Genomic DNA, 14,271 nt, shown 5'->3' with positions numbered 1-14,271 from the left:
GGAGTCTCCCCTTGAGCTGCGGCTCAGCATCACTCTGGGAAGTCTGCACAAATGCAGCTAAATCTGAGCCACGGGGTGGAGTGGGGCTGCCCCAGGCGTCAGAACTTTCAAAAATCCCAGGGGACTCCAGGGCACAGCCAAGGCTGTGAACCTCTCTTTCAGGACACAGTGCTCAGGAGGCTCTGTCTTTGTAGTACGTCAGAAATTAAATCTGGAGAAAAGAATCTCCTTGGCGATTCTCAAGTAAATTACCAGTTTAACATAAATGGCCAATGCGAAGTTTAAAAAGAACTGCTAATTTTGGTTTCCAACTCAATACAAGGACAGCCCAGTGTCAGGTAAATGTGTAATTTCTTTCTTCCTGGTACTAGAGAGCAAGCCCATGGGTGCTCTACCACGGGGTTACATCCCCAGCTCTAGTATTTGAGATAGGGTCTTGTGTTGCCCAAATTGGCCTCAAACTTGCAACCCTCCTGCCTCAGCCTTCTGAATAGCTGGAATTACAGATGGGTGCTATTTCACCGGGCTCAAAAGGTGCCTCTTCTACAAAAACCCCCACTTCTCTCAACCAAGGGAAAACCACCTATAACTTCAGGGAAATTTCTGCTAATTCCTATTTGTTAGGGTTACCGGGTTTGGCAACAAACAAAAACAAACAGAACCCCTCCCCCATAAGATGCCCAGTTAGTCAGCTGGAACATTTGTAAAAACATTTCAAGGCCTGTGCCACACCTACACTAAACCAGAACATCTGGTACTCCAAAATTTTAAAAGCTTATCTTCAGTATGTCCCAAATATGGCATAGATCGTATTTATTCTAAAAATTAAAAATTGCGTTCCAATCTGTCCTATCAAGCACAGCTCTGGAGCCCATCTCAGGCTGGGGAACTAAGTGAGACCCCGGGGTATCTGCTGCCCTCAGGTTAACTTTCAAATCCAAAAGTACATTTCAAAAACATGATCTTGGGCCGGGGATTTAGCTCAGTGGTTCCACTGCCTGCCCTGCCTCACAAGCACAAGGTCCCGAGTTCAATCCCCGGTACCAAAAAATTAAAACAAAACAAATGCATGATCTTAAAAAACCAAGTCGACAGATGAGGTTTTGTAAGACTTACACCCTGGCTGGAGGAAGGAAGAAGGTTGGGGTTAACTGGAGATGTGTGTGCTGCATGGTAAGCAGGTCCTCTGTTAAAAGGCCCTCTTCCATGGAGGCCTCTGCGGCACTGGGCTTGGTCTAGGTGGCTTTCAGACTTGGCAATTCCTGGGGTAGTCGGTTCCCATGGCGCCCCCTACAGGGAGGAGCCAGTGGGACAGTGCTTGCTGCCAGCTTTGTGCCCTTTTCCCTAGGCAATTTCCTTCCTATATTGACCGGTCTCGCTGCCTTCTCTGGAATTCTGCACCACATACTTCCACACTTCCACGTGTAAAATACTCCCCCTGGGCTCAACCCTCCACGGGCTCCTGTGAGACACCTTCCAACATCAGACCCAGACGTACACCATGCCATGAATTGTCTTTTAAGTCATGGCAGCCTAGCAAACTCTCAAGACACCCACTCCTCAGGCTGTCTTTACTTGTGTCCTCTCAGACCCTCAAGGGAGCTCACAAAGACCTAGACCCCAAGAGCAGAGGGGACCAACCCTCACCCTGTCTGCTGGGAATGGGTGTTTCTAGTCCTGGGAAGACCAAACCTCATACAAAAAATTAAAAAGTAATCATGGGGCTGGGGATTTAGCTCAGTGGTGCTGCCACCTACCTCACAAGTGCAGCATCCTGAGTTCAATTCCCAGTAACAACAACAAAAAATGTAATCGTGAAATCTAACAAAAGCACAAGTTGACAGAAATGGAACGAAGACTGGCCCTGCCTCTGTCAGTCCCACAAGCCCCCCTCCGACCTTCCGGCCCTCACTTCTCTGCACACACACACCTCCCTGCCCCTCCCCGACACGCCCAAACCTTCCTTCTTATACCAGATGTGCTGAAGAAAAGAAGCTACAGGGAAAGAAATAGAGTCCCATGAGTTTATATCGATTCAGGTTAAGGAAATGAGTCACAAGCTCTATAAAACCGAGATAAACTGGAAAACTCAATGGAAAGTACCGTATTTACTCCTAGCCACCCAGAACAAACGACCACAATTAAAAAATCCATGGTGTGAATTCACACCATGGGCCAGACGGGAGGAAGACTAAAGTTTCCCTGCAACTCTGCCAACTGCACCCTGCCCTTCCCGATGTAGCAGAGCTCCCTAGTGGAGAAGCAGACACAGGAGTTCCGCTGGGCCGGGGGCACCCAGAGCTCGGACCCTGAGACCCAGCCCAAAACCTGCTCTCAGCAGGCCGTGTGGAGCCGCGATGGGCTCATAGCAAGATACACCTGCGGGGCCCCGGAAATCATTTCTTTGGTTGCCTGATGTCAATGCTGGCCTCAGACACCTCTATGTCCCACTCTTCTTCCCCATTTTCCTTTCCATTTATTTTATACCCAAGTGAATGCTTCTTATATTTCACCGTTTTAAAAACAAAACAAAAGCAGAAAAGGGAGGTAGGTAAGCAGGGATGGAGAGGGCACAGAGAACCTAAAAAATGTCAAGAGCCCTACCAGACGAGGACGGCCCACGCCAGCTGCCAGTGAACCCGAGTCCTCTGGTCCTTGTGCACCCCAACCACAGAGGGCCACCCGTGGGGAAGGAGCTCCCCTACACCCCTTCCTCCCCGCCATGCTCCAACGGCAGGACGTCAAAAGTGGCCAGAGAGCCTGGCAAGCAAACTCCTGCAGAGATCGCCGTCTTGCTCCCACTCCCAGCGGTTGGGTGGGGAAGAGCCAGCTCACTGGAGCATTTCCTCATCCTTATCCCCAGAGGTAGAATCATTTTACCCAGTATCTGAAACACATGCTTCCAGTTCTCATTATTACAGGAACTCCTGATGGCACACCCTGCCTCTTACACTTCCAGTGCCCTCTGCCCCTGCAACGGGGCCACAAAGTACAGGTGCCACTGACCACCATGGCCCTGAGCTCACCCCACCACGGGCACACTCGCAGCCTCCCCACACGTACACCAGCGCAGTATGCACAGCGGCCAGAGGTACATTTATAGCGTGAGTGTGAGAGTGCAGCTGGGTCCGTGTCCTGAAGCAGGCCTGGCCCGCAGTCCTGGCATCCTGACGCTGCTCTGCGCTAGCCTGGCTCAGTGTTTGATCTCCAGGATGGAGGGGTTGTGGTCCAGGATGGCCAGGATAATCTTGTCCATGTACTGCCTCAGCCGGAAGTTGATCTCCTCCTGCTCCTTTAGGGCTTCCATAAGCTGAAGGAATAGGAAGGACGGTCAGGATACCCGATGACAAGAGGGGCCCTAGTGAGGTGACGCCTGACCAGAGGCCAAGACCAGAATCTGTGGCAAAGTATTTGGTCTGTGGAGTGGCAAGGGTACAGGTAATCTTTCGCAAAGGTTAAAGACTCTGGCCACAGGTATGTGTAATGGAGACTGATACTGTGTAAACAAGAAACACTGGTTCCCTTGCCTGCTTGGCAGCACAAGGACCCCCTGGTGGATCTCCATGATCTGGCATCTGGGCTCTGGGTGGCCCGGGGCTCCTGGTTCCAGAAGGGAGGAATGGGGTAGGACCCACACAGAAGGACCAGACTCCTTTAGAGAGTAAGAGGACATGGTTACCTCGTCGCGAGAGGCTGTGTCTATTTCTGCAGCCAGAGACTGGGCTTTGGTCTGGGTAGCAAAGAGGTTCTTTGCTTCGTAGAGGCTCAGGCTCAGGATCTGTCCATTCAGGTCATCATTCTGATCCCGCAGCTTGTGATTCTCCTGCAAAAACAGGATAAAAACAACAGGCAGGGGATTTAGCTCAGTGGTTCTGCCACCTACCTTGTAAGTGCAAGGTCCCAAGTTCAATCCCTGGTACCAAAAAAAAGCCTAGATGAGAAAAACAGCATCAGCTACCAGAAGCAACTGAAGCTCACAAGAGCCCAACTGTGTGCATCCACTGTCTCCGATGGCCACCAGCACCCTCCCCATACGTGTCACGGCCGGTCCAAGCAAACTACAGATGATGTGGCCTTTGCCGGGTGTCAGGGTAGAAAGGCTGGGTCCTGGTGTCCCACAAGTTCCTGGGCTTGGAGGGGAGTTTCAACCTTGCTCAGAGGAGCTGTCTCGGGCCAGGTGCATGGCTGGCCATCCCTTCCTCCCTAAGGCTCATCCCGCCGCCCTGGCCCCTGCTGTTCTGGGGTCTCTGGGAAAGCAGATGGCTCAACCCCGTGGCTCCTCCTGCAGCCGGGCTCTGGATTCCCTCTCACTGGGAGTTGCTTCATGTGCCTTTGCTCCTGAGGACAGCTGACCTCAGGGTCACAACACCAAGCTCCAGCTCCTGCCTAAAGGCACCTAAGGCTCACACCTGAGACCTGGAAGTTCCTCCTGGATGGGCTGGGTTTAGGGCCACTGAGGGCACCCAGCCACCAGCACCTCTACCACAGGTGATGCAAACTCAGAGGTGACCTGGGCTGCAGCCTCCAGCTGTAGGGTTGGCTGAGCTGGGGGACCTCAGGAGACATTTCCCTGTCTGGGCCAAAGCCCTTCCCAACCCACTCCCTCAGCCCTGGACTGGTCTCCAGTGAAGGCTGCCCTCCCAGTAACGTGAAACGGGATCTCAGGCTCGGGGCTGCTTCTGGGAGACCCAAGCCAGTGAGGCACTCGTCTGCAGCTGGCACTCGTCGGCTCATTCTCACCCCAGGCACCAAGGACAGGACAGTAGTGTGTCTTTCTTTTTGTGATCCTGGGACCCATAAGCCACAGCCAAAGCTGTTGCTTGACCTGAGAGAAATAGGCTGGCCCCGGCCCTGACAATCTGCACAAGGGACAGACAGCAGTGAGTGCCCTGCGGGGAGGAGGTTCCTCCACCAGAAGCCCAGTCCTGCTGGATGTTGGCTCCTGGGCCCACCTGTTTCAGCCGCTTGACCTCATGCTCGAGCTCCACCTCTCGGGCCCTGGCGTTAAACTCGCCCAGGCCGGATGAGGCGCTGCGGCCCCTGCCTGTCCGCTCACAGTCCAGCTTGTACATCTGCAGGTGCTCCAGCTCCTTCCGCAGGTCCTCGATGAGCTGCGGGCAAGAGAGGCCGGTTGGTGGGAGCAGGAACACTGTGGGGAGCCCCGGGACCCTCGTCGTGGGACTCACCTCCTGCGTGGCCTCCCGCTCCTTCTGGAACTCGAGGCGATTCTGGCGCAGCTTGTCCATCATGCGCTTGTACAGGTCCATCTCATCCTTCAGCCGCAGGCTGGTGTCCTCCAGCCGGTCAGACATGCGCTGCCGCTCCTGCAGCCAGGGAGACCGGTGACAGCGCCCTCTGAGTCATGGCTTGCAGAAACAGCCAGGTGCCCTCCAACTCTAGAGCACAGCGAGGAGCATCGCACGCCTCTGAGGTCAGTCAGTGGTGCAGGGGAAGCTTGAGCAGAAGCTGTTACCCCAGACGGAAGCGAACCGCTTTCCTCCAGGACTACAACCCACATCGTATAAGGAATATAAGGCACACATACATTCACTGTAGAAAACTTGCCAAATCGGAAGTACAGAAACATAAATCATGATTCACATTTTTGGGGCAATTTTTATGGTAGTTTTATGGCAGTTCTTTAATTTCATCTTTATTTATTTATTTATTTGGTACCGGGGACTGAACTCAGATCCTTGTGCTTGCGAGGCAGGCGGTGGAACCACTGAGGCAAATCCCCGGCCTTTATGGCAGTTTTTTTTTACAATTGAAGAAACTCTAAAGACCCCCTCCCTCGTTGTCAACATTGCTTCTCCGTAGATTTGCTCTCCCTTGGACCTGCTGCTCACCTCGTCTAGTTTCTCTGTCTGAGACTTGAGTCGTGAGACAGTTGTTCTAAGTTCAGCATTTTCTTCCTCTAACTGCTGCACCCTGGGGGAAAGGAGAAGGACATAATCTCAGGAATGCAGAATGGAGATCATGGCACAAGAGAAAACAATCTGCAGTTCTTTACTGCTTCCTGGAAAAGGGAAAATACAGAAAAACAAGTAAGAGAAAGACAGACAAACTGGGCCTGGTGGTACAGGCCTGTAATACCAGCACCTGGGAGGCTGAGGCAGGAGGATCACCTTGAGCTTGAGGTTAGCCTGGGCTACACAGTGAGTTCAAAGCCAGCCTAGACTGCATAGCGAGATCTTGCCTCAAAAAAACAAGAACAAAAATAAAAAATAAACCAACCCCCCCAAAACAGACAAAAGTAGCTATCCTGAATGATAAATGCATCAAATACTCCTAATCCAAAAGTCCAAAATGCTCTGAGATCCAAAACATCCTGAACACTAACATGCTGCCTGCCACAAATGGAAAATTCCACATACCATGAAACTTTATTTTATACACAAATTTAAAATATTGTATAAAAAATTTTAAAAATTACCCTCAGGCTCTACGTATAACAGCTATACACGAAACATAAATGAATTTCATGTTTAGACCTGGGCCCTATTCCTGAAATCTGATTATGTATACATAAATATTTAAAATCTAAAAAAAAAAAAACCCCTGAAATCTGAAGCACTTCTGTACCAAACATTGTGGATAAAGTATATGCAGTCTGCACAGCCTTGAGCTCCCTATCAGCCAAGGCAAAATAGTAACAGTATTCTTATGTTTTCCATAAAAGGAAACATTTGTGAATAAGAAGGTAGGATTTTGTTTGTTTGTTTGAGACAAGGTCTGGCTTTGAATTCACTATATAGCCTGGGCTGGCCTTGAACTTACGGCAGTTCTCTTGCCTCAGCCTCCCAAGCGCTGGCATTACAGGCATGTGCCACTATGGCTTGCCAGAAGGTAGGATTCTTTTTGCACATATTCTTTGAAGCCTGAAACACCACAAGGGGGATGTTTTTCCTCTAGACTGAGAAAGTCTTCCTGTGACTGGCTGCGACTGGGGCTCTCCTGTGACATTTACCATGGAAGGTGGTGGCCACATCTCCAGCGGGTGCCTGTCTGAGCACTCCCCCTGCAGCTGCCCGAGGTGCTCAGGCTCTGTGGAAATACCCGCCAGTGTTCCCTCGGGCTGTCCACAGTGGCTCCACGGGAAGGTGGAGCCTGGTGTTGGGGCGGTTTGGGTGGCTTGGGGGTCCGGCGAGCTGGACTGTCAGCAGGGCCACTTCTGGAACTGATTCCCCCAGCACACCCTGAGACCGGGATGGGTTCCCGGCCTCCACTGCTACCCTAGGGGCTCCCTAGCAGAGCCTCCAGGCCAGTGCCCGAGAGGAATTCAGACCCTCCAGAGGCAGTGGCCCAGAGGACACCTGCCTTGTGACTCAGAACACTGTCTGCACGGTGTGCGTGGACAGCGCCCTGGGTTAGGAGAGGTCCCGGGGGCGGGACTTCCACTCTGCACCCTCGCTCCTCTCCCAGATGGTGTCACAGGTACCCTTGTCTGCCAGCCGTCAGAAGCAGGCTGGGTGAGAGCTCCCACCTTTAAGGCGACACCCCCCTCCCACAAAGCTATAAACAGCAGCTGATGAGGGTGACAAAGCAGGTGTCAGGCACAGGAGAGGCAGGAAGGGTGCCTCACACAGCCCGACTGCCAGCCCTGCTCAGCACCCCGCCCCCAGACGCCAGGACACCCTGCACGGCCAAGGAGCACTAGGACACAGAGGACGGGCCAGGCAGCCTCGGCTAGCAGTGAAGGCAAATAGGCATCACAGCCTCACCACGTCAAGAGTGCGTCAGCTGCCCTCTCTCCTGCAGCTTGGCAGGGCAGACTAGGAGGGAGGGCGGCAGAGAGGGAGACCACGCAGATCACCTGAGGTCTCAGGGGTAATAGGGAACCAGCCCAGACGCCTGGCCAGTGCTGCTTCTTGCTCTGCTCACTTCCGGTTTCAACAATGAAGCCACACATACACCAGAGGCACAGGCTGCGGAGCCTCTCTCTGGCTGGGCTCCATCTGCCCAACTGGTCAAGGTCAGGAGGAACTGACACGAGGGGGAGCTCCAAGTCTAGACATCAGACGTGGCAGAAGTCTCAGGACCACTTTTTTTTAACCTATTACCTACCTTACTGACAGACATCTGTATTGTTCCCACTAGCTGACATCGTGTGTACTCTTCTATGTATTTCCTAATGAACACTGCCCCCTTTAAGGCAGGGTCTCACTCTATAATTCAGGCTGGCCTTAAACTCACTTCCTAGCCCTGGCTGGCCTCAAACATGCAGCAATCCTCCTGCCTCAGCCTCCCTAGTGCTGAGATTACAGGCATGAGCCACTACGCTCATGGGCTCACACCTGTTTTTCTTAGTTGTCAAACTGGATTTGTTGGAACACGAAGCTCAGTTCTCCTGTTTGTACATTGGGCACACAGCCTCCCCTAGGGCTGAGGCTGCAGGTCACAGTCAGGTGGAAGGCTCTCAGAGCTATATACCTGGTGTTGAGTAGGTCCAGCTCCGTGCTCTTTTCCCGCTCCAGCTTGCTGTAAGCCTCTCGGTGCCGCCGGGCCTCCTCCTCCAGCGCCTGCTCAGCAGTGGTCTCCTGGTCCTTCACCATCTCCTCCAGCTCGTGCACTCTGATGGGGGCACAACTCCAGTCCAGGCAAGTTCTCATGGCCCGAGTGGTCTTATCCCAACCCAGGCTGTGCATGGGGAGCCTCGGGCCTTACCGAGTCCTAACATGTTTACTGAGGGAGGTGGCAGAGTGTCCTCCAGGCCTATGGGCCAGCATAGGGGGAACAGCGGACCTCACCACTCTGGACACAACCTCAGGTCTCACCTCCTCTTTGCTGTGCTTTCCTGGCCACTGCCCCTCAGGTCAACAATTTAGTTCATCAGGCACTGTGACTCCAAAAATGGGTACATTCTGGCCAGTGGCCCAAACACGCCAGACCTGGGAAAGGGCCAGGTCCCACGGATGGTTCTAAACCCACTACCTGTGACTTCACTGGCCTACCAGTCGAAGGTGCCTCTCACTGGCAACAGTCCCTGCATCAGGATGACCTTATGGGCTCTACCAAAAGACCCGTGTTTTTTTTTGGGGGGGTCCCCACAAGGTAGGGGACCAGATCCTGAGCCAGCTACCAAGTTTCCTGCATCTGGGGAGGATTAAGTCCAGCATCCACCGCCTCATTGCCACAGCACTGGGAATGTTGTGCTCCACTGGCCTCCACCCATATCAAAGCTTAGACCCTTCCACCAGCCTCTCCCTCTGCAGCACTCAGCCCCAGGATGGCCCTTCTCACTGTAAGCAATGAGAGACAACAGACCCCAGGTCTTGCCTTAGACCACTCTGGAGGCTGACACCTGGGAAGTGCCTCGGGCCTAAAGTCAAGGTCAAGCTCCTCAGACCCTCAGAGTAGAAGGACGGAAGTTACAAGGTCAGCCCACATCCCCCAGAGCGAAGGCCCCAGCCTGACCTGTGTACCAGCTGTGTATTCTCCTGCTTCAGCTTGCTCTTCAGGTCCCCGTTGGTCAGGCTGTCATTCTCCAGCTCCGTCACCTTCTTTTCCAGGAAGCTCACCTGCAGCATCCGGGTAGAGGTCGGATGGAGAAGACCTTTGAGGTCTTCTGAGAAACTGGTGCTCATGACTGAGACCTCTAGATGGCCACTCATGCACAGGACAGTCGTGAATATGGGGGGTGGCGCGGACCACGTGACCTGCCCGCCCACCCCCACCCCCGGGCAGGTACAGGGTCTCCCAAGTCTCCACACAGCAGCCCAGAGAACTCCCCCAACCCCAGAGCATGCACACATCGTGTCCCTTCCTTCTCCACCCACACGGGGCCTACCTTCTCCGTGATGTCATTGTCACAGGAGTCAATGCTGTCCCGGAACAGATCTTCTGTGCTGCCGTTACTGCTGCTAAAGTTGCTGTTGTGCATGAGCTGCCTGCAGGAGTGAGGAGGACAGCGGCTGCAGAGGCCCCCGAGCAGGGGGTCAGACGAGTCTACGGGCTGGGCAAGCATCTGACACCAGGGTGCTAGGAAGCCTCAGTGAAGCAAGTGGCCTCACTCAGCCACAGGAGGAGAGCGCCACACCCAACAGATGGTCTGCTCAGAGGATGGCGGAGGGGCTGCTATGTCCATCCCTCCTGAGCCTCTGCCAGCCACAGCCAACTGATGACAGTTCCTTCCAGCTGCCTCTGAACCCTCTTCGCGCCAGGGCTAGCCAGCAGCTACGAAGAGAGCACAGCAGGCCTAAGAGGCCCCCTTCCTCCAGCTGGAAACCTGGCACGGTGTCTGGGCCTGCAGGGGCTCCTCATAAGGTGCACTCCCCTCCACCGAGCTGGCTCCATCTCGGGGCATCTCACAGGGTGAAGGGAGGGAGAGCCACCCTGTCCTGGTAGGGCACTGCTGGCTCGGGGAGGGCTGTGCCTCTGGGCAGCCCCACAGATCACCCGGATGAGGCCACGTGTGGGACGAGGGCAGGGAGGAGCCTGGCTTTCCTTCTGATGAGCGGGCCTGGCTGTTCCACCATGGCCCTGGGGCAGCCTCACACCACTGCTTACTCAACCACACACTCGGCACAGGCTGGGTCTGGGCTGGCGGCATGGAGCAGCAGGGGCAAGTAAACAGGAATAGCTAACAGGGGTGGGGGTGGTTACCGTCCAAAGGCTGTGCTAGAGATCTTCCGGTTGGGGCTGGGGAGAGAGAGAGAGAGAAGAAATGGTCACTGGACATGGGCTCTGGTCCACCCAACTCCCCCTGCTGCAGGGCGGGCTCTTCCCTCCACTGAAGGGACTCATTCACTGCTTGGTCCTGAGGAGAGGCAGCCTGACTTCTCGTTGCAGGAAAAGCCCCCAGCATCAGTCCTGCTGGCGAGCACCCTCACCTCCCAGCCCGAGCGGGTACCTGCCTGCTGCCTCTCCCTCCTAGCCCCAGCCCGGTGGTCTCCTGTGCCCTCATTGTACTGCATGTCTCACCTGTTGGCCTTCAGGTTTTTCAGCCTGGCTTCCAAGTCATTCAGCAGGTTGATTTTCTTGCAGCACTGAGAACAGTACACATCCAGCAACTCGCTGTTGTACGCATGCCGCATCTTCCTCGGGGTCTGTCCCGCACTGATCAGGGGAGGAGAGGGGATCACTTCTTAGCTGCTGTCAGGTTGTGCCCCACCCCACCCTGCTGAGCTTACTTTAGTTGGTTCCTCAAGAACTAAATGGGTGGCATGAGGAGTGGAAACAAAGCAACACAGCATCCCTTTCCTGGTACTCTCAAAGAGAGAAGGCTAATGAGATGTACCCATTTAACAGATTAAGGCAAACTGAGAGTCACTGTGAGAAGTAATGACTGAGGTGGGTGGGAAGGGATCACAGAAAGTCACACTGAATGTCCTAAGCCTGACATTCTAGGAAGTCGGATGATGCGGAACAACCCTGAAGGTTCCCTCTTCAGCCTCCCAAGATGGGAAGGGAAGGAGGAACTCCAGACTCCCAATCAGGGTGCAAGCAAGGAAGCACCCTTAACCCCAGCAAAAGACCTGTGTAGCACAGGGCAGAGGGACCTACAGTAAGATCCAGAGTTCGCCAGCTGAAACTCTGGAGTGAGGCTGGATTGGTTCTACCATTGTCTTAGACTCCAAATACCACCCCAGACCAAGGGTTACCTGGAGGACACTGAAGACCCCAGGTCTGAGTAGACGTTGGTCCTGGTCTCGTCGTCAGGACAGGGGCTGCTGGGGGCACAGTCCACGTCATCCCCCTCGCCATAGTCTTCAAACTGCTCCTCGCTACTGATGAGTGAGGCCGTGGAGTGCGTGGAGAGGTCTGACGTCGTCATGGACGGAGTGTGCACCAGGGACCTGGGGCCGGAGCACCGCGGTGAGTGAGGGAGCCTGGGCAGTCTGTGCCTTCTGACCTATGGACCCCCACCCCCAAGGAGCATCTCCCACAGAAGCTGGCCACGTGGGAGACGCGCAGACCTGTGCTCGCCCCAAGGAGTGCAGCACTGGTCACAGCTTAAAGGGTTAGCTACAAACTAGATTTAAAACTACAATCAAATTATAGTTACTAAATTACAACACTTATTAGTGATCCAAGTTATCAGATCACCAAACATTTGTGAAAGGCTTGTAAAAATACTGGCAATAATGTGGAGAAATGAATATAAATTAGGTATGACTAACGCTTTTTCAAAGACCGAGTGTGTATAGGTCTGTGTAGGAGGAAAACACAGGGAAAATATTAGAATGACGACAGGACTTGGGTTTACAGGGGGTTATTTCTTCCTTCTCACTTTCCTGACTGTTTCGAGTCTTTTTCATTAATGTGCACACCTTTTATAATGAAATGACAAATGACACTGCACTACTAGGTGAGAAGCGTCTCGTGGTTGAGGTGGTTCTAGCCCAAAGAACCCTAATCCCAGAGAACACGGGTCGGAGACCTCTCCTGGGTGACCTGTGGTGCAGCCTCCGGTGTATGGGGGCCTGGCCATCCTACCTACAATCTAAGAATGAAGAGGGGCACAACGCACTGCCAAGCCAGCTGATCTTCCCCTTCATCACTACACAGTAGCTTCTCTCCATTACTTCTCACCGATCATGACTTCCCCAGCCTCACTGAGCCTTCACACTCAAACATGGGAAACCTGATCAGGGCAAGGAGCTGCCATGGGCTAGAGCAGGAATTCTCAAACCATGCCCTGGAGGGAGCCCGGGCTCTATCTAGGAATCAGTGCTGATAACAGGGTGCCAAAGAAAGTCTCCTGAAACGGTAATGTATTTATTTCTTTGTCTTCCCTCAAGTTCCTCAGCACTGCAGGCTGGATTAATCATACTACTTTATTCTTTCTCTTACAGATTTTACTAAAACTCCCAGCACCCACTGCTGGCTAGCCTCCTGGTGGTCAGTCACCGGAAATGAGGGGGCCACCAAATGGCAGGTGATTAACTACAAGATCAATAGGTCAGCCAGGCGTGGTGGCACATGACTCTAATCCCAGCACTCAGGAGGCTGAGGCAGGAGGACTGCCGTCAGTATGAGGCCAGCCTGGGTTTACATAGTGAGATTAAGGCCAGCCTGAACTACACAGCAACAACCTGACAAAACAAAAACAAAAAAGAAAAAGATCAAGAGCCCTTCTCCTTGGGTTAGCTAATCATGGGTTCAGCAGCTGAACTGCTCCCAGGAAGCAACGTGGATCCCACGATAGATAAAACACCTCAAAGGGCGACACCTAGGCAGCACAACCCTCAGAACCACTGGGAAAATGTGTCCCGTTAAATCACAAGAAGTTACTTCTTGGGACAGAAGAGGGAAATGACTAAACATTAGCAATTTTACATGCCGCAGTCATAATGGAACCATCCTCTTCCTCCCTCTTAACTGTCACCTTCTTCTGATGCCTGGGTCGACACTTCAATCACCATGGATTCCTCAGCCATGGTGGGGGCTGCATCCTATCACCCCCAGCACTATATCCCTCCCGGGATCTCTTGAGGGCTGAAACAGAAGGGATTCCTTCTGTTGACATCACACTAAAAGTGACACTTTCAGTAGGAGGTCACTTAGTCTCTTCTTTTCTCCTGGGGTGCTGGGGAATCAAACACAGCCTTGTGTACTGCGAAACATACTAGACTGAGCTACAACCCAGTCCACTTAATAATTAGGTCTTAATACTGTTTTCAAACAGCTAATGAGATAGGCACGGCCAATACTGAAAATACAGATTATATAGCAGAGTAGATGGAAGGTCAATAAATTAATCACCCTACCTCCCAGAAATAACTGCTCAATTTTTAAGAATATATTTTCTAAATATATATAGTAGATATTTTCTCATACAGGCATATTTTTTTAAAAAAAACAAAGCTAAGATCATAGTTCACTGGCATGTTTGTAACCTGTTTTTTAGAACAAATCAAGCCAGGCGTGGTGGCACATGTCTGTAATCCCAGCACTGGGGAGGCTGCTGAGGCTGGAGGATGCTGTGAGTTCGAGGCCAGCCTGGGCTACACAGTGAGGTCCAGGTCAGTCTCAACTACATAGTGAAACTCTGTCTCAAAAAAACAAAAATAAAAAGTAAAACAAATCAAGATTGTGAATCTCATACAATAAACTATTAAAATCTGACTTAGACTAGCTGTCTGCAGTTCCAGAACTATTCCTACTACTGAGCGCTTAGGCTGCTTACAATTTTCTGCCATGCAGAATGCCCATGAAAGTAATGCCTGGGATGTAAACCTTGAGTGTGTCGATGCGTACTTCCCGGAAAGGCCTTCCAAATGCTTCATTTTTGGCCCAGAGGCCACTACCGAGCTCCTTCCAGTTTCA

The 14,271-nt window shown here is 52.7% G+C and overlaps 1 protein-coding gene across 2 annotated transcripts in view; it reads right to left on the bottom strand.

The window, feature by feature from the left end:
• Window positions 1-1,187: 1,187 nt before the first annotated feature.
• Rab11fip4 (RAB11 family interacting protein 4) overlaps window positions 1,188-14,271 on the bottom strand; it is a 72,682-nt gene continuing 59,598 nt past the window's right edge. The window contains exons 4-14 of one of the 2 annotated variants that reach the window (XM_019210384.1): window positions 11,604-11,798; window positions 10,924-11,058; window positions 10,606-10,641; window positions 9,791-9,890; window positions 9,418-9,521; window positions 8,434-8,574; window positions 5,850-5,931; window positions 5,187-5,324; window positions 4,953-5,111; window positions 3,680-3,823; window positions 1,188-3,310 (exon numbers count right to left, since the gene is read on the bottom strand). In XM_019210384.1, coding sequence (XP_019065929.1) covers window positions 3,194-3,310; window positions 3,680-3,823; window positions 4,953-5,111; window positions 5,187-5,324; window positions 5,850-5,931; window positions 8,434-8,574; window positions 9,418-9,521; window positions 9,791-9,890; window positions 10,606-10,641; window positions 10,924-11,058; window positions 11,604-11,798 — 1,351 coding nt within the window. In that variant the 3' untranslated portion in view covers window positions 1,188-3,193. The remainder of the gene's footprint in view (window positions 3,311-3,679; window positions 3,824-4,952; window positions 5,112-5,186; window positions 5,325-5,849; window positions 5,932-8,433; window positions 8,575-9,417; window positions 9,522-9,790; window positions 9,891-10,605; window positions 10,642-10,923; window positions 11,059-11,603; window positions 11,799-14,271) is intronic. The other variant, XM_019210385.2, reaches the window with a different exon arrangement.

Source organism: Fukomys damarensis, unplaced genomic scaffold (genome assembly GCF_012274545.1).
Source record: "Fukomys damarensis isolate Sample0158 unplaced genomic scaffold, DMR_v1.0_HiC HiC_scaffold_13, whole genome shotgun sequence".
In the NCBI taxonomy this organism is placed as follows: domain Eukaryota; kingdom Metazoa; phylum Chordata; class Mammalia; order Rodentia; family Bathyergidae; genus Fukomys; species Fukomys damarensis.
This window is presented reverse-complemented; position numbering and strand designations above follow the sequence as displayed.